The sequence below is a fragment of the Pundamilia nyererei genome, unplaced genomic scaffold (assembly GCF_000239375.1).
Source record: "Pundamilia nyererei isolate P.nyererei 1_Seehausen unplaced genomic scaffold, PunNye1.0 scaffold00067, whole genome shotgun sequence".
Taxonomy (NCBI): domain Eukaryota; kingdom Metazoa; phylum Chordata; class Actinopteri; order Cichliformes; family Cichlidae; genus Pundamilia; species Pundamilia nyererei.
The window spans coordinates 929881-947036 of record NW_005187468.1 but is presented as its reverse complement, the minus strand read 5'-3'; the positions used below and the strand labels follow the sequence as shown (position 1 = coordinate 947036).

At 39.9% G+C, this 17156-nt stretch overlaps 4 protein-coding genes across 5 annotated transcripts in view; 1 reads left to right on the top strand and 3 right to left on the bottom strand.

Annotated features, from left to right (window-relative positions):
- Window positions 1-88: 88 nt before the first annotated feature.
- On the top strand, window positions 89-3444 carry pnrc2 (proline-rich nuclear receptor coactivator 2). The gene is made up of 3 exons (XM_005736075.2): window positions 89-300; window positions 832-1051; window positions 1272-3444. Exon 3 carries the CDS (start codon window positions 1295-1297, stop codon window positions 1763-1765), a length of 471 nt encoding a protein of 156 aa, XP_005736132.1. The 5' UTR covers window positions 89-300; window positions 832-1051; window positions 1272-1294; the 3' UTR covers window positions 1766-3444.
- A 735-nt stretch (window positions 3445-4179) lies between these two features.
- On the bottom strand, window positions 4180-12338 carry srsf10a (serine and arginine rich splicing factor 10a). Of its 2 annotated transcripts, XM_005736077.2 has the most exons (6): window positions 12141-12338; window positions 10123-10227; window positions 9159-9262; window positions 8887-9055; window positions 5594-5644; window positions 4180-5500 (listed from the first exon to the last, which is right to left on the bottom strand). In XM_005736077.2, exons 1-6 carry the CDS (start codon window positions 12203-12205, stop codon window positions 5242-5244), a joined length of 753 nt encoding a protein of 250 aa, XP_005736134.1. In that variant the 5' UTR covers window positions 12206-12338; the 3' UTR covers window positions 4180-5241. The 2 variants fall into 2 exon arrangements, with proteins under 2 accessions (XP_005736134.1, XP_013767067.1); XM_013911613.1 differs by lacking the exons at window positions 10123-10227; window positions 12141-12338 and adding an exon at window positions 9599-9686 and having other exon boundaries at window positions 9159-9254.
- Window positions 12339-13314: 976 nt separating this feature from the next.
- fabp10a (fatty acid binding protein 10a, liver basic) lies at window positions 13315-15014 on the bottom strand. Its single transcript, XM_005736074.1, has 4 exons — window positions 14281-15014; window positions 14002-14174; window positions 13529-13618; window positions 13315-13403 (listed from the first exon to the last, which is right to left on the bottom strand). Exons 1-4 carry the CDS (start codon window positions 14345-14347, stop codon window positions 13353-13355), a joined length of 381 nt encoding a protein of 126 aa, XP_005736131.1. The 5' UTR covers window positions 14348-15014; the 3' UTR covers window positions 13315-13352.
- A 63-nt stretch (window positions 15015-15077) lies between these two features.
- The window catches only part of myom3 (myomesin 3), a 68851-nt gene continuing 66772 nt past the window's right edge, over window positions 15078-17156 (bottom strand). Inside the window, exons 33-37 of the mRNA XM_005736073.1 lie at window positions 16273-16436; window positions 16140-16176; window positions 15959-15981; window positions 15795-15850; window positions 15078-15713 (exon numbers count right to left, since the gene is read on the bottom strand). Of these exons, the coding sequence (XP_005736130.1) occupies window positions 15444-15713; window positions 15795-15850; window positions 15959-15981; window positions 16140-16176; window positions 16273-16436 (550 nt within the window). The 3' untranslated portion in view covers window positions 15078-15443. The remainder of the gene's footprint in view (window positions 15714-15794; window positions 15851-15958; window positions 15982-16139; window positions 16177-16272; window positions 16437-17156) is intronic.

Sequence of the window (17156 nt, the reverse complement as noted above, 5' to 3'; positions counted from 1 at the left end):
TGTCGACTGCCTCTTCGATGATTGGTTGTTTATTTCTTAGTCGCTTTATGATTGGTTAGATTTGCGTTGCAAGGGAGTACATACCGCTGCTGTAGAGTCCATTTTGTCGCAATTCTGAGTCGGGAGAGAGAGAAGTGAGATCTCTTCACCGGCCTTTAACACCAAATAAGCTTCGAGAGTGACGGATTTGTAGGAGATATAGTTTGCTGTGCTTCCTACATAGTCCGTAGAGGGAGTTTAGAAGCTAACTGTAAATTCTTTTCTGACGAAAGGCTTTAACAACCAAGCCTGAAGAAGTCGGTAAGAAACAGTTTTGTACCTCGTCGCCATATTAAACCGAGTTTCTTTGTTTTGGTTCTGTGCCAAAGTAGAGCGTCCTAGATCATAAAAAAAACGTTAGAATTTGAACCACTGGATTTGCTAATTAATTAAATGATCCTATATGAAGGGTATACAAACTATTTCGTTTTATTATTAATTTACTACACAAGAACAAGGGAAAAAATTGGCCGCAGTTTAAGCCCAGCCTGAGCAAACAGGAGTGGGCTATGATGTCGCACTTTTCTTACATAACATTTTCGTGTGATAATCGCTATAGATTACAAGTTATATGCAGGGTTTTTATAAATGTAATGGCGAGGAAATGTCATTTTGTCGGTACTTCAATGTTATGTAATAGAATATTTGAAGAAAACGTCAGTTCCCAGTCACACGTCACAACACTGTGAGCGCTATTGTTATGTTGAGTCCTGTCTATTTAGCATATCTAATGGACGTTAAGTCCTGTCAAGTTAGCATATCTGATAAGCGTTTTTTGTTAATGCCCTGAAGGGTCGGCGACTTCTTGGAGTATCGTGCGCCGAGGTGAATTGATGTTCAGCTCGGCTTCACGAGAAAACAACGCTTATTGGCACATGAAAACCTCAGACCCTGCTGGACACAAATGTGCAGCGAGAGGTAGACAGAAGACTACTTCGAGGACCTGGGGCCCGATTGGAGGAGAAAGATTGAAGAGAGACGTCTACTCGGTTAACTTTCTGACAACAAAGAGGTGAGCTGGCGCTGTTTTCCTGGTGTCCGTGTGGGGGATGGGCGAGCCTCGCTGTCTGGTGTTTCTGCACGTAGTCTCTGTACTTGTTTTTATTGTGATGTGGTGCGCCTGTGCTCGCGGTTGGTAGTCAACAACTTGCGCTGTAATTGCATAGATTATTAGCGTGAATAGAAATGTATAACCAGAGTTTATTTTTAATAATACTATTCTCACAATTTAGGTGACACGTAGAGCAAAAGCAGTATGGGAGGTGGAGAGAGGTACAACATTCCAGTTACCCACCCTGAGCGCCCTTTGGCCAAGAAGAACCACCAGCTTGGCCGGGCAAAGCAGCGAAGCCGTGACCAGAACGGAGCAGCTGCATCCGTAGGGGGGGCAGGGGGCCTTCACCACCACGGCCACCGACGGAGCGAGAAAGGCGCTGCCTACCACAGGTCTCCAGAGACACGGCAGGCCGTGTCTGCAGAGAAGAATGTTTCTGTCCGTTTTTCCACCAACTATGATCAGAACTGGGAGGGTGCAGTGTCTCATCTCAACACACTCCTGGCAACCCAAGGCAGCCCAAGCTATGCAGGGCCTAAATTCAGTGAGCCACCTTCACCCAGTGTTTTGCCCAAACCCCCTAGTCACTGGGTGTCTTTCCCTATCGGCTCCTGTGACAACAGGGAAGTTATGACCTTCCAGCTCAAGAGCCTCCTGAAGGTGCAGGCCTGATGGGGGTGATACCAGTTCTTCATTTAAAGAAAAAAAATAAGCCAATGCATGGACCCACCCACCAGGAACGCCTCAGTTCTGTAGTATTTTTTAGCTCTTTTCTTTTTCTCTCCTTTTTTTGGCTGACCTTCAAAGTTGGTGGATGCTTGACAGGAGCAATGTTTTGCAATTCCTGTTTACCATCCATTTTAAAAAAACTGATCATTTAAAATTTACAGAATTGCAGCCTTGCTGGTCGGTGATGCCTTTAGCGGAGTTTCTGTGACTATGACAAACTGGATATTCTTTGTACTTATGTTTTGTTTTGTTATTTTTAATCTTGGCTGCCAAGGCAGATTGAGTGTGCTTTTTTCCCCAAACAAGGATGGTAACATTAGTCAGGTAAATTCCCATCACTTTTACGGTCCACTTCTTTGGACAGACATGGTGTTTCATTTATGTTTCTATGAAGAATGATCTTTGGAGTTATCTCCTTAAGCTTTAGGTGCTAAAGCAGGTTCATATTTGTAGCAATTTTATTTCTTTTAATCAAGGGCCCACTGTTGTTTATATATCACATTCATTGTTTGGCTAAAGAAGGCACTCAACTGCAGTTCTGCAGGGAAAAAAAGATATTTTACAGGAGATGAGCTGTAGTGTAACTACAGGTTAATGGTATAACCTCAAACGAAGGGTAGTAAGAGACCATGGCACACTGGCTTTGGACCACCAACTCACGTACCCTTTTTTACTGCGCTGTGCGCACATGCACTTGGAGTTGAGTGTGTCCAAGGTCTACAGCACTCTTATCATAGCATTATTTTGTATAAGTGCTTTCTGTTGTGGTTGTTGAAAGATGTATAATGTGCTGTGTATAACCAAAGCAATGTTTTGCTTTTCTTTTTTTGGACATTTGGGCAGAAGGCAGTGTTGCCATTTCCACTTGCCAACTCGAAGTGAATGGTTTGAGGTCTCCTTGATCACTTGTTCATCTGTTCTGATCAGTACCGTTACTGCTCCTCAGTCTCTGCCTCTTCAGGACAGTGCCTGCAGCTCCAACATGCGGAAGGGGGCCTTGCTTAAATGTGGGACTACTGAGTTTTGTTTTCTCAAAAAAAACCCACATTGCCTGGCCCTGTTGGCTGTATGCTTTTGTGCACAAGGCGAGACAGAGCTAAGGAATGTTTCTGAAGAGGCCCAAGCGCCTCAATGTGAGACAGGAGGCTGGTGTTTGTGTTTACAAATTAAGTCTCAATGGTTAACTACCCCATAATCAACAGACACTTGCTGCCTGTTGTCTCTTGCACTTCTGTCCCTTAACCTTCTGCACTGCAATCAGACTGTTTTCTTTTTTTCACAAGTTACAGGCCAGGATGCTGTTCAATTAACGGAGGCGTAATTGACTATCTTCTATGGATTCTCTTTCAGTTCTCTGTTGAGGCTCTTTGCTTTCCCTTTGCAGAATTGGAGCCATTCATGGCCAGCTTAAAGATGACAAAACAAAGTATGAAAGCTTGTGAGTTCAAGAGCCATGTAAATAATGAACTGTATAAAACACTTGTAGCATATGTACATTTGCAGGCCAAGTTTGTGGCCTGTTTGACAAAAGTATTTTTAGTAATAACACTGAATGTATGAGACATGCTAAGGTCATGTCTTGACTTCAATACTGAAGAATATTTTTGTTAAAAAAAAAAAAAGCTGCCTATAGCATCTATCAGTACCCCTATACTCTGATCTTTCCAGAGTTATTGCACATTTTTTATTGTGTATTGTGCAGTGTAGGTTGAAAGATGCTAAATGGGAAAAACAAGTAAAATAGAAAAAAAAACTCCCAATTGGACTCTAGGAGACTTGCATATGTATAGATTTGAGTTGTGAATGTGCTTACAATGGTGTGTAAGCATAGCACTTTTTTATTTTGTTTTATTTTTTACAAAAAAGAAAAACTGTGCCTAAGTTAAAACTCATACTGAAACTGACCATAATCATTGGTGGAAATTCCCAAGTTGACCAAATATTTTCCAGACATTTTCGGTTCTTGGCTGTTCTTCCGCCTGCTGACAATTGAAAATGTCTATTATTTTAATTACTGCCTTTTCTTGGTTCATGTAAACCTTTTTTTCTTGCCCAGACTAAATCATGCATGGCAGTCTCCATATTCAAAATTTTAATCAGTGAATTGGCTTTTTAATTTGTCCCTCGGATGAAATGTCACCAAGAACAATGAAATGTGCCCTGTTTACAATTGGTGTTAATTTGTTACAAAATGTAAAACAAGAAAGCACTCTTTGAATTGATGAAAAACTTGAACGAAAAAAAAAAAACCTCAAACAAAAAATTAAATCCCCTCCCCTACCCCCCTACTTTGTGTTTGAGTATTTTTGACTTGATATAGTAACACTTGTTTGACACTACCTTTACAACACAGCTTGTTCAACTAGAGCAGTGTAAGAATGTATTTATTGTCAAAAGATATCAGGTATAACAGTTTAAACAAGGGAGTTACTTAGGGACACGAAAAACAATTGATTCTTATCTTTAGTATATTATTACATAACAAAATGACTCTATGGGTACCAGCTGTATCAGCATATCTTTCATTGTCACAGCAATTACAATAACTATAGTATACAAGTTGGCCTGCTGAAATTAAACCAGACCAGGGCATGTTGTGAATACTGGCAAAGCAGGCCTTCAGTTTAATTTAACACATGTACACAAAAAAAAGAAAAAAAAAAGCAGGAGCCAAATGTGCTTTTCTTACAAACATAACAAAATTGTTTATTTACCTTTGGCAAGAGATTCCTCCGTATTCAAATAAGAAATGAAAGCAGGAAGCACAAGACTCCTTTCACACATGCACACCTTTCTATAAATACAACCTTTTAACATGTCTACTTGCACCCTGGTCTCTTCATAAAGGTCACAACAGCAGTTCTTAACACAGTTGGACCTTGAAGCATTCAACTTTGAGTGCATGCAGTTACATTGATAGATAGTGACGCACAAAATCATTGCTCTGCATGAGTTCCATAGCTCACTACAGTAGTAGCTTATATCCAATCATTTTTTTTTTAAAATTTACAACTTTAAGGTATTCTTCTGTTACGAACTTTCCCAATCCAGAAGGTAGCCTTCTCTCTGTGTGGGAGGGAATTGGTGCAGTTCTCAGCAGCAAGAGCAGGGAACCAAATGTTATACACGCTAGAGTCAATACTGATAATGCTTGTAGCTACAAAAGCAAAAAATCTTGTGCACACATACTGTGGTTCTCCTGTCACTGCTGCTTGTACGTCTGGGGGAAAAAACAAAACAAAAACAAAAAACAAAGAAACCTGGGAGGAACGTAACAGAACATTATTAACCAGTTAATTAATCATTAACCAGATTAATGAAGCCAACAATGTGAAGTAATGCATGTCCAAAATGGCTAGAGGTGAACATTAAACAGAAACCTCTAGAGAAACATAAACAGGGCTTTGGAGAACAGTCTGTCAGTGGCCTCCAGACTTGCGTCCAGCCCAGGACCTGGAGCGAGAGCGTGACCGGGACATGGATCTAGAGTAGGAGCGTGATGGGGATCTCCTGACAGACTGTTTCTGGGATGGGTGGAAGTCTTCGGCAGGGCTGTGAGACCTGGACTGGCTCTTTTTACCTTTTGGTCTTGACCTGGACGCTGATGGGGAGCGGGAGGTGGAGTGTGAGGCCGTTTCATGGTGCGTTCTGTGGTGGTCACTGGGAGGAGCTTTGTGCCTATTGGGATTATCATTACAGTTACTATCATTACAGAGTACAGTGCCATGTTTATATGATTACTGAAATACAAGAGGACAGAAATGAGCTCACTTGTTATTTTCATGGCTTCTGCTTCTTCTGTGTCGGCTGTAGGATCGAGAGCTGAAGAGGGAACAAGAAAACAAAATTGCTGAGTTACTGTACAGTTTGAGTGAATTACTTTATATCCTTACAGCATGGCTTGCCTACATACAAGCAGTATATGGCTTCCTCTTTATTACATAAATTGTTTCCTGCAGAAACTGCCACGCTCGGACATCGTCCAAAGTTTCTGTGTACAAACCTGCAAACATCATGCCCTCTCACACGCTGCGCATGGCCCACACAATTACAGGAAACTACATTTATGGCACATGTCACAAGCAGATCATAACTAAAACATAGTCACAAATAAATATTTCACAAGAGGTGGTAGACTCACTCATGTCAGCACATAGAAATAAGTGCACAACAGCCACCAGGCACACAGCACATTCGTCTCAGAACACTGCAGAGTGTACAAGCTCTCCTTTAAAGTTAAATGACAGAGGGGAGGAACCACAGCAGGAACTGGTCTTATTGTGATTGGTCACTTTCAAAGCAATGACACTCCAAACTTGCTAAATGACTGCTTTAGTTAACTGTGTTGCACCAAGTTGCAATCAGCCAACAGCATGAGAGCCATTTCAGACTGTGTTCACTTACATTTTGGTAAATGAAGTTCACAGAATTGTTTTGTTTTTGTTTGTTTGTTTTTGTTGTTTTTTTTTAAATGTAATGACAACTTTCAATTAATTTAATATTTAAATGTAAAAAACAAACAAACAAAAAACAGAATTCCAAGGAATGCATTGCATATCAGTTTGTAATTATGAGGAAATTAATACTAAATATAGGCTCTACTTTAAAGTTCCACCAGAGAGACGAGTGATACACCCACCATGTTTCCTCAATCCATCATTCACCCATCAGTTTTCTTTACCGCTTATTCCACTCAGGGTTGCAGGGGCAGGATATGAAGCCTATCTCAGGGTTGTGAGGTGGGCTATAACCTGGATAGGTCCCCAGCTCATCATGAGAATAGCAAGTTGCTAATTTGCATAATCCAAAATTGCAAGATAGTCAACCGAGCAATTCTTTGAGGGATGTTGAAAAGTTGGTTAAGCTCTCATTTCAATACCCTTGACATATTAAACAGTTATAAACGTAAAAGACAGTGAAAGACAGAAACCCAAACTCAAGTCAGTCACAAGCTAGTGCACTCCTAGACCAGAGTCTAGATAAATGGGAGGGTTACGTGTAGAAGGGCATGCAGTGTAAAAACTGTGCCAAATCAAATAATTTTAATGTGGATCTATCTGCTATAGTTAAAAGTACATTTGTGAAAAAGCCACATTAACCGCTTGTTACGTTATCATTAAAGTAGTGGCCAGTTGCAATAGCTAATAATCAAACAAAAACGTTAAAGTGAGGGATAAGAAGAAAATGAGAAAAAGTCCTGCCTGTATAACGTCCTAATTTAACAGAATAACAATTAGTTATGTCTAAAAAGTGTTATGTTCGCAAAATCCCAGATTGAAGCTGAGAAAACAAACAAACGAAAACAACAAACAGTCACATATATACGTAAAATTCTGCCAGCCCCTGCAGTACCACACCCCCACCCTTTGTATTATATACGTGAATACATACATGTAAACACAAAAGATTTCTTACAGCAGGTAAGTTCTGACAGGGTTGTAGCTCCTGGATTAGGTAGATTTGATGTGTGATCATGTGTATGTTTTAATGCATGTTTTTGTCTCAGGTTTTGTCACAAAACAATTTCAAAGCCAAGTCACAGCTGGCTAAACTAAATGAGACATTTTTCAAAACATTTTTGTAAGTAGAAAAGTTAAAGTTTGTCATTTTGTCCACAATTGCCTACAGTCTCTCTTTAAACCACTATTTTCTCTGCTGCAGTATGCAGCTCGTTAGATCCTCAGCTCTGGTCTTCAGATCTAGTTCAACAAACCTCTGGATTCTCTGCTCGGTTCAGCTATTGTTCCCCTGACACTGCACAGCCAGTAACCTGTGTCGTTCTCCATTTGTCCATAATAAGTTGTGACTCACTGTCCACAGGCTGCTACATTACTGATGACAGGTGGCTAATGTTGCTATCATTTAGTTGCTAATAGTTAAACGGCAAATGTTAGCATGTTAACATTTATGATAACTCCAAATTCCTGAAGTGTTGTTCAATGCTCTCCGGTGGCAAAGAGGGCAGCTATTGGCCTTTCTATAGCTTGACCAGCCTGTGAAAAAAAACTTTTATTTTTATATTATTAAATATTGATACAATTAATATAACACTGTATATTTTATGTTGTGGATTTGGATTGCATAACGTTACTAAAGCTTTGATATAAATATGGGTTACTAAACCCTATGTCCCCATTTCGTTGAGTCACCCCTGTTGCAGGTATTGCTCTGATATAAAGTAGGACAGCTGCTTGCAGCTTTTAGCTAGCTGCCTAATCTAAACATCTTATCAGACTAAGCTAACAGCCCATCTCCATATTTTAACTTCAGTAGCTTTACTGTAGATTTTCCTTGTGGAAAAAACAAAAATGAGGATGACTACAGAGTTTGCTTCTCTTCACGTTGAAGGCTTTTAAACAGGTGGTTTGATGGAGAACTCCCACCAGCTTTTTCCAAATAAAGGTTTTAATAATGCTTGCAGGAATAAGTGCTGCTGTTTTGCACACTAGAAAATGTTTGCTTTAACCCCAGCTGAGCTCAGCATCTCAGTAACTGCTCTGCCTCTGCACTGTCTACCCACACAGAGCAGAGGCAGAGTGCCAACTACCCACACGGCATCTCCCTGATAAACTATGACAGCATCTTCCCTGCTGCTGTTGTGTTATCCGTTTTTTTGTTGAAAAATTGGGGGCTGCTTGGGCTCAATGTTGTAATATTTTTTTAATTTGCACATGTGCGCCAGATATATTTCTATTGCATATTTATTTTTAATACAAAACGTGTGTGAAACGCTTGCACTTACATAATGACATCTTAGTGCTACAGAGTTTAAACAAAGCAGTGAAGCAAAAAATTTGCATTGAGAATTTTATTTATATTCATGTTACTCGAATTGTTGCAGCCCCAGTATGTACACACACATCCCCCCCCCACTCTATTGAGTCATAAATTGCCCCTCCATCTTTCTCCTTTCTTTTTTCCTCCTCCTTTGCAAGTGCCTGCTTTCAGAGCTACAAACATCCATAGAGCACTCCTTCACACTCACTACATTTATATAATTATGTTTTTGGTGAACTTTAATGTCTTATATTCCTTAAAAGGCGTAAAAGTTGCCAAGAACTCACTCTCTAGGGCTCTCAGACCTCCGAGGGCGACGGTCAAAAGAAGGGCTCCGGGACCTGCGGCGATCATAACTGCGACTCCGTGATCGTCTTCTGCGGGTATCCCGATCATCCTCATAGCGAGAGAAACTGCGAGGGGAGTGGCGCTCCTTGGCCTTCATCTGATTAGGGGCTTTATTGACAAATCCACATCAAAAGGTTATGTAACAATACAACACATTTCCCAAAAGGAGATGGTGCAGTTAAGCTCAAGTAGGAATGCCAATGGGTCATACTCTTGCGGTCTCCCTGTGCAAACTGGATCTCAATCTGGCGCCCGCAAACCCATTTACGATCCAGGTTGTGAAGAGCATCTTCTGCATCCCGGACATCTTCAAACATGCTGGATTGTTAAGGACTTTTAATTTGGAAAGGTGGAGCTGAAAGCTGCACGCATGCAATAAAAAAATAAAATAAAATAAAAAAAACAGCAAGCAGCTGCAACACAAGTAAAATAAAAAGCAAACACACAAAAAAAAAAAACACACAGCTACTGGATCAGTGAGGCCAAAAATGTATAAGAGTAATTCATCATCTCAGCATATTTCTTTCATTTATAATTGACCGTCTTCCGTAATACCAACTCAAATTATGTAACATTAAAAATAGGCCCATTTGTGACTTCAAATTGTGAAGACAAGACAAATACTAATGGTGATCAGATTGGGTAGGATACAAAAAGTCTGGCTTGTTACCTTTAACATGCTTGACCTTCAGCTTGATCTTTATAGCCTTGGCAGAAGAACTTGAGGTTTCCTGCTTGTCTTTGCCCAATAAACACTTTTCTTTTCCTCCCTTTGGTAGACAAATGGAAGCCTGGAAGCTCTTTTTTGTCCTCTTTGTATCTTCATGCTTTTGCTCTGTCTTTATTTTCCAAATTCCACTACTGCTTGTCGCCTGGATGTCTTTGGCTTGAATCTACTCTACAACCGCCTTTCAACTTTCTTTGGTGTGGGGTCTCCATACCTGTATCTTTACCATTCTGAGGCAACAACAGAAGAAATATTGGTTAGGAGTATATTTAATGCTAGAAGCATTAAAAAAACAAACAAAAAAAACAATTACATTACAAAAACTCCTCTTAAAAGGGAAATATTAAATCAGGTGTTACTCAATTCACTGCACCCAACAGATCAGAGTTGATGCTTTACAATCCATTAGTGAAAAAGTACAAACATAAACTGAAAGAATAAAGGATATTGAATGTAAGCAAATCCTCTTGGTCGTCGTGTATAGAAGTCAAGTGGAATGTAGACATCTACAATAGGCCCATAACGACCAAACTCACGCCGTAAATCCTCTGGCCTAAAGTGTCATGAAATAAGCACATTTATTCTGCTGGCTACCATATGAATTTGGCTCGAGTCCAGTGTGCAGCACATACACAAGAGTTGGCGCCAGCAAAGCATCGGACATTGCTTACCAGCAAATAAACCGAATTACTTTCTTACTCATAAGGAAGTTTCCTCATCAGGACATCTAAGGTGAATTTGTGCAATTTAACCAGAAACTGTCTTTTTCACATATTCATTGCGGCCATAAAACCCATATATGGCACTTTTCACAGAAGTGATTTTTTTATTTTGTGAAATCAACCACACTTAAAAATCTACTTATTATCTTTAATAATAAGTACTTTAAGTCATACTATTCACATTTAGGCCTCTAGATTATCAAACAGAACTCTTTACGCTAATTTCCAAATACATTTTTTATTTTAATCTTGGCAGCAGAAACAATGTAGCACAAAGGCAGTTACACCTTAGGGATACCAATGTCCCCAGTTAGGAAGCATAACCCATTGTGAATCCATTTGACCTGATTTGGTGCCAATGTTGTAGCTGGCATCATGACATTCGTCATGGCATCTCCAGGCTCGCTCACACCTGGCACATGTACTCACTGTGGACTTGCATCCGTGAAGACAACGGGCTAGTTCTAAGTGTTGTCTGGTAATGCCAAACACAGTGTATGGCATGTGAGCACATGTCTTACTAAAGGATGCCCTACATAGTCTTTGGTCAGAAACACACACATGAGCAAGGCTCTGTTCATCTTCACACAAAGGAGCAGATACTGGTCCTTTTGCTGGGTCAATTCCCTTCTATGGCCCCGTGAAACTCCCCTGAAGGAATGGGCTGTCTTCTGGGATCGCCTCAACAGTCTTGTGGAGTCAGTCAGCACTCCTGACTGTTATTCAGTCAGAATAATACCAATTCTATTTGAGGGACTCTTTGGAAAGGATACGCATTGGCTAAAATTTCAAAACACTCAAAAGACATTCTGTTTAAAATAAAATTTAAAATGCCTTTACTCTCATAGCACAGTCAAGCAAGTGCCTGAACTTTTTGTTTAAGCTTAAACAGCCATGCCCTGAGGATAAAGGCCTTTTGAACTTAATTTGAAAACAGAGCACCTTGAAGTGCATTGAGATCCCTTCCACTGTCTTAAGCCTGTGCTGGGAGACAAATCAAACCTCGTGACAGGGCTTAAAGATGTGCAATCCTGTAAGAGGTGGACTATCTCTGTAACTCGAATGGACCACAGTCTTATGATGTCAGTAATGACATGGGCACCAGCAAAAAGTAAAACAAGAAAATAAGTGAGAGGGGATATAGAGAGAGCAACGGTCTGTGGCCACCACCTTCAAAACCATTCTGTCGTATTGTTGCCTCTCCAATCCACCTGTTATCACTTTCACGTGCACCAAAGCAGATAAAATGAATTCACTATTTATATGCCCGAAGTTTTAATTGGCTGTAATGTTCAAGCGTTGCCTTAATATTTTTAATGTTTTTTTTAATGATAGGAAGGACATAAAATTTAATTCCATAATTAAAAAGTGCATAGTGCAAAAGTGCGTAAACTACAGATATTGTAGTTTACTTGCAGGAACTGCTGCTGTCCAGCCTTTAGTTCAGTTTCAAAGACGTATTTCAGTCGTTTATTTTTTTTGTCCCTTCAGACAGGTCAGGGTGTAGCGTTAACTTCAGTAACAACACGAATGTTTCAGCTTCTTATTTCTAAGTATTACCAAATATTACACGGTTGTGTTGTCCGTAGCCAGCTTCTCTGTCCGGAGTCGCTCTCTGACCGTTAACGTCAGTTTCCTAATTTTGATGATGACATCACGTTGACATGTTTGCTAACTAACTAGCGTCACATTTAGCCTGACCATGCCTGCTTGCACGCCGGCGGGGTTGAAAGTAACAACGTACCTGGACTCGTCGGCGATGTTTCTGACAAAAAGAGATGTATTCGGAGGCCTCAGGTATCTCGCCATTTTTCAGCGGCCCGTTGCTACTGTAGAGAGGCCGTGAATTCGTGTATTGCAGCTATCTGTACCGCAGCTGAGACGGGCTACGTGGTCAGTCAGAGCGCTCTCTCGGCACTGCGCATGCCTAGAAGTAAAACACGACGGTCTCTCTTGCTCTCTCTTTCTCAGACCTCAGACAGGGATGTCAAACTGACAGTTTACATTGTGGACCACATATAGGCTACTTTGAGCATAATTGGATCAGTGAAACTCCCTCTTCCTGTGAATGTAAAGAGGTTTAATTGCATTACAATTAAGTAGCAAACGAAATAAGTTTGTCAGCACGACTGGAAGACTTAAATGTGCAAAATTAAAGAAAAATATTTAGTTCATTACTGAGACTGTCATGTAGTTATAAAGTTTTTGTTAATTCAATGTCTTTTGAATCCACAGAAATTCCTATGGTATATAACTGCCATTTAATTGTTGATCTATTATTTCATTACGTTATTATTGTGAATGGCCAAAGGGAGGGTCCTCATCAGCAGGAAATGTAATACAGTTAAAAGTCTAAAATCTGACCTTATGTGTGACAAATCTGTTTCATACTGTCTGTGATTATAAGAGAAACATATGGCAATCACAGAGTCCTGAAATTAAATGTAATTCCCTAAAAGTTAATGTTTTAAAATATTTGCCAAAATTTCCCTAAAATAACCTTATAAGCTTAAAGCTTCCTTAAGTTTTCACCTTAACCTTTCCTGATTTATAATTACTTTTTTATTTCATCAAACAGAAGCCAAATCCCCACACCTACCATAGAAACTGATTTATGCCTGCTCAAGCCCCCAGAACTATCCAAACCAGTATCACGGCATAGCGTGCATTAGACCCGCTAGTCCACTAGAGGATGGTGTGGACGTCAAGCCACAAGCACATTTCTCAATATAGCCGACATGGCAAACACAACTTTTATCAAATGCTTCTTTGCATGGATATCTTTTGTTTACCTAGTTAATAGTTTATAAAACACGTTAGACACAGAAAAAAGGCCTCACAAAGCAATGACCTCACGAAGACCATTGCAAATATAAGGGGACAGAAATATGACACACGCTGCTCTTTTTAATCAACACTTTTATTTAAATAGACACTGCTTTCTTCGCTGCCAAGTTTATATCCGTTTGCTCTTTCTGATGAGAGTTGTCGACCCAATGGTCAAAGTCTGAAATTGGATAAAGAAAAGAAAACACTTTTAAATTACAGACAATATTAAGATTATAATCCAGCAAATAGTTTGTTTGGTTTTTGATGCTGCTACTGTCTGAATTCTGGTAAGGTGGACTTTACCTCAACTATCTCTCCTCCTTTGAGCTCTTGGACGTGGCGGAGCCTGTCAGTTTTGCAGACCAGTTTGCCGCCCTCAATATTGACAATGCACTGCAGAGAAGTGGAAGAGACAATACACATAAAGAAACCCTCAAAACAGACAAGAAAATGAATTTAAACCCTTCACATCTTCAGGTCCACTAACATGTCATTTTATTTTACTTTACTTTTCCAGTAGGAAGAGGAGTATTCTTAGACACAGATGGCCGAACTTTAGTCAAACAGAAGCAGCAGATGCAGCAATAAGTGACCAATTTAACAGTGGTACTGTTGCCATAACACAAAATGGGGCAGTTTACTAAATATGAGTATGATTCACGAATAAAGAGAATGCAGCATTCTTTTAGTCTCTCAAAAGTTGCATCATCCTGAAGTAAATTAGCATTCAAGATAATATTTCATATAAAAAAAGAAGTTAAATAAAAATGAGTAACCTTGATCTTCTTGCCGTCCATGGTGGTGATATCAGCCTCCTTGCCGATGGTAAACGAGTTGGTCACGGACTTTCCGGGAGTCTTGGAGGTGATGACAAAGTCATTGCCACTCTGCTTGATCTCAGTGATTGGCTTGACGTCCTTGGCCACTTTGATGACATCTTCTGGGAGCTCTGTTAAGCAGAACACATGTATATTGTTAATTTATGCACAATAACCTACAACTTCAGCTACTGAAAATAATCGATTTTTTTCTTTACCGCCCAGCTTTTTTCTCACCCATGGCCCTGAGGAACTCCTCATAGTTCTCCTGAGCATAGACCTGCCACGTTCCACTGAAGTCCATGTTGTTTAGAGGGTCTGGCTTCTCCTTCACTGAAGTGGCGGGAGGCTGAGGCAGCTGTGTGAAGCTCAACACAATGTGGAGATTGCTAGCGTATGCCCCACCTTCTTATACTTGATGGTATAGGGCTCCCAGTGCTATGTCTAATGAGTAACAACGTCCTCTGAAGTAATCACATGTTTGAATAACCTGGAGTTCATTTATACCTATGTGGCGACACAGCGTTCACCAAAGGTCAATTCATATTGGTAAATTTAGTAAATTCAGTAAATTTAGCGTTTAAGAGCTTCACTGGTGTGAAAGATGTGCAGATCACACATGGACTTAGCAGTAAAATGCATGCCAGCCTATTTCACAGCTTGACTATTTTGATCCTCATTAGTATTATAAAGGAACAGCTATTCTTCTTTGAGGCTCCACTTGCAATTTATGACAAAGGATCTGAATCAGCAAAAGAGCACACGAACAAAGAATCGAACCTTTTATCAGAAGGATATCAAATCGTAGAGGAGTTTAAGGATGAAAAGAAGAAAATGCTAAATGAAAGCATTTCATAAACATGACTAATATGCAGACCTTAACTGAACCTCATTCACGTCTCCAGCCTGCTAATGTAAATCTACCACTCTGAGGTAAAGTAGAAAGGTTAATGACACTGCGGACTGTTTGCTTCCAGAGTGGAAAAGAAATCATTCATTGCAAAATCTATTTTAGAAGTAATCCACTAGAGAAAAATTGCTGTAAATCCCTTTATTCACTACACACACACACACACACACAAAATACAAATCTGCTTCAACGGAAACTAAGATCAGAGTTTAGGGTTTTTCAAAAGCACTTAAAGCGAGACTTGTTGAAACTGTCAGCATGACCAAAAGCAGATAAATGACAAAATGCAGTGCAAATTCAGTGCTAGTGGAGCAAGTAAAAGCCAGCAAACTAGCTCCGTAATGTCAATTACATATCATATCTATATGTATCTAATTGCTTACAGAAAATGCTACCATTGTTTACTGCAGAACACTGGCTACTATAGTGGTAGATCTTGGTAAACCCTCACTCCCTGCAGAAATATCGATTTTTGACTCAGTTTGGAGTCCTAACTCAACTCCACTGCATTAGCTGGAGGTTTCTCCCCATGCTTGTAAACACTCACGGTTACGTCAACCGTTTCAGAGCCGTACTTGTTGCGTACAAAGATGCTGTACTTTCCAGAATCTTCCATGTTGACATTGTTTATAGTGATGCTGCTGCACTTGGGCGCCTTAGTGATTGTAAAGTGATCCTGGCTGAATATCTCCCTATCGTTACGAAGCCAGAAAATCTCTGGGGCTGGTTCGCCATCAATGTAGCACGTCAGACACAGAGACTGAAGAGAAGGAGCAAATAAGATATGAAATGGCAGGTCACAGAGAGAAGCACATATGCAAGATTTAAACAGTTATTGTACCTTGCCCTCCATAATGGCTACCACATCAGGAAGGCCTTTTGTCACTTTAGCCCGATCTGAAACAAAAAGGCAAAAATAACTCTCTGCTGGCATATGATGTAGAATCTTTTAATCTTTGCCACGGAAAGAAATGTCCTGGGATTAACACATAACCTATCACTCACTTTTCTCTGCAATGGCCAGCTGCCTGAGGGATGAAAACAAAGGGTTAGATCAAAATGAACTGCACAGTGTCAGGAAACGATAATCTGTTTTCAAGTAAAACCTCTGTCTTTTGGAAAACTGTTCTGTCAGTGTCAGTAAAAGCCTAGATATCTCATCCAGTGCATTGGGTGTAGCACTTACTTTAACCTCTGGTGCTCCAACAGAGCGTCATCAAAAGCTGTTGGGTGTTTGAAAAATAATCACAATAAAAAATCTGGGGAAAAAACGATCTCACAATCTAAAACCTTTAAACTAAAATGACATTTGCACTCACCTTTTCCCGACAGGTCAAGAAACCGTTTGTGTGTCTCTTTGCCATCAAACATCTCCAATGTGTATTTTCCTTTATCGCTCTCTGTTGGGTTGAAGATTTCAATCCAAACCTTCTGCATGCTGCTGCCAGGCTTTGTTCTGGCTTCCTCGTCAATCCTCTTCTCTCTAAGCATGGAGAAGAGCATGTACACAGTTATGTACTGCCGTATATTAAAGTTACTATATAATACAGTTATGTTAGATCAGTGTGGCAGCCAGTGAGAAATGATTTCCTTTACATCACAGCTAAAGCATTTTTAGCACTGATTAGTGCAAAGAGACTAATGAAAAATGGAATGGCGTTAAGGAGCCTTTAAAATATTCTCATTTGCTGTTATCATTGAATGATCCAGCAGGGGGTGCTAGCAGTTTAAGAATTTGAAGGCTGTTTCCAGGCTATGTTCTTTGTAAAGCATATGAGGAGGATGAATAGGATATTTTAGTGTGCAGATTTGCATGTACACATCAAAGACATCAAGGCTCTTTTATTTTTAGGTCTTTAACATGTAGCTGTTGAACTTTATTAGACGTTTTACAGCCTGTTCATGTAAGGGAAGCAGCCTCAGACTTTCCCATAAAAACAAGTGTTGAGGTAAATTATCACGCAGTGGTAGAAGAAGTACTCGGACAGCGGTACTAATATCACAGTTCTCCATTACAACGTACAACTATTACAATCCATTACATTGAAAATGTATTTATGGCATAAACAGAGGTTAATAGAGCAACTTGTTTCCTTTTACTGCTTTGCTATTGATGTGCAGGATAGATATATATAGAGATGTATAGAGAAAGTATCAAATTCATCTTATTTTAGATTAAAATTACTTCATTATATATATATAT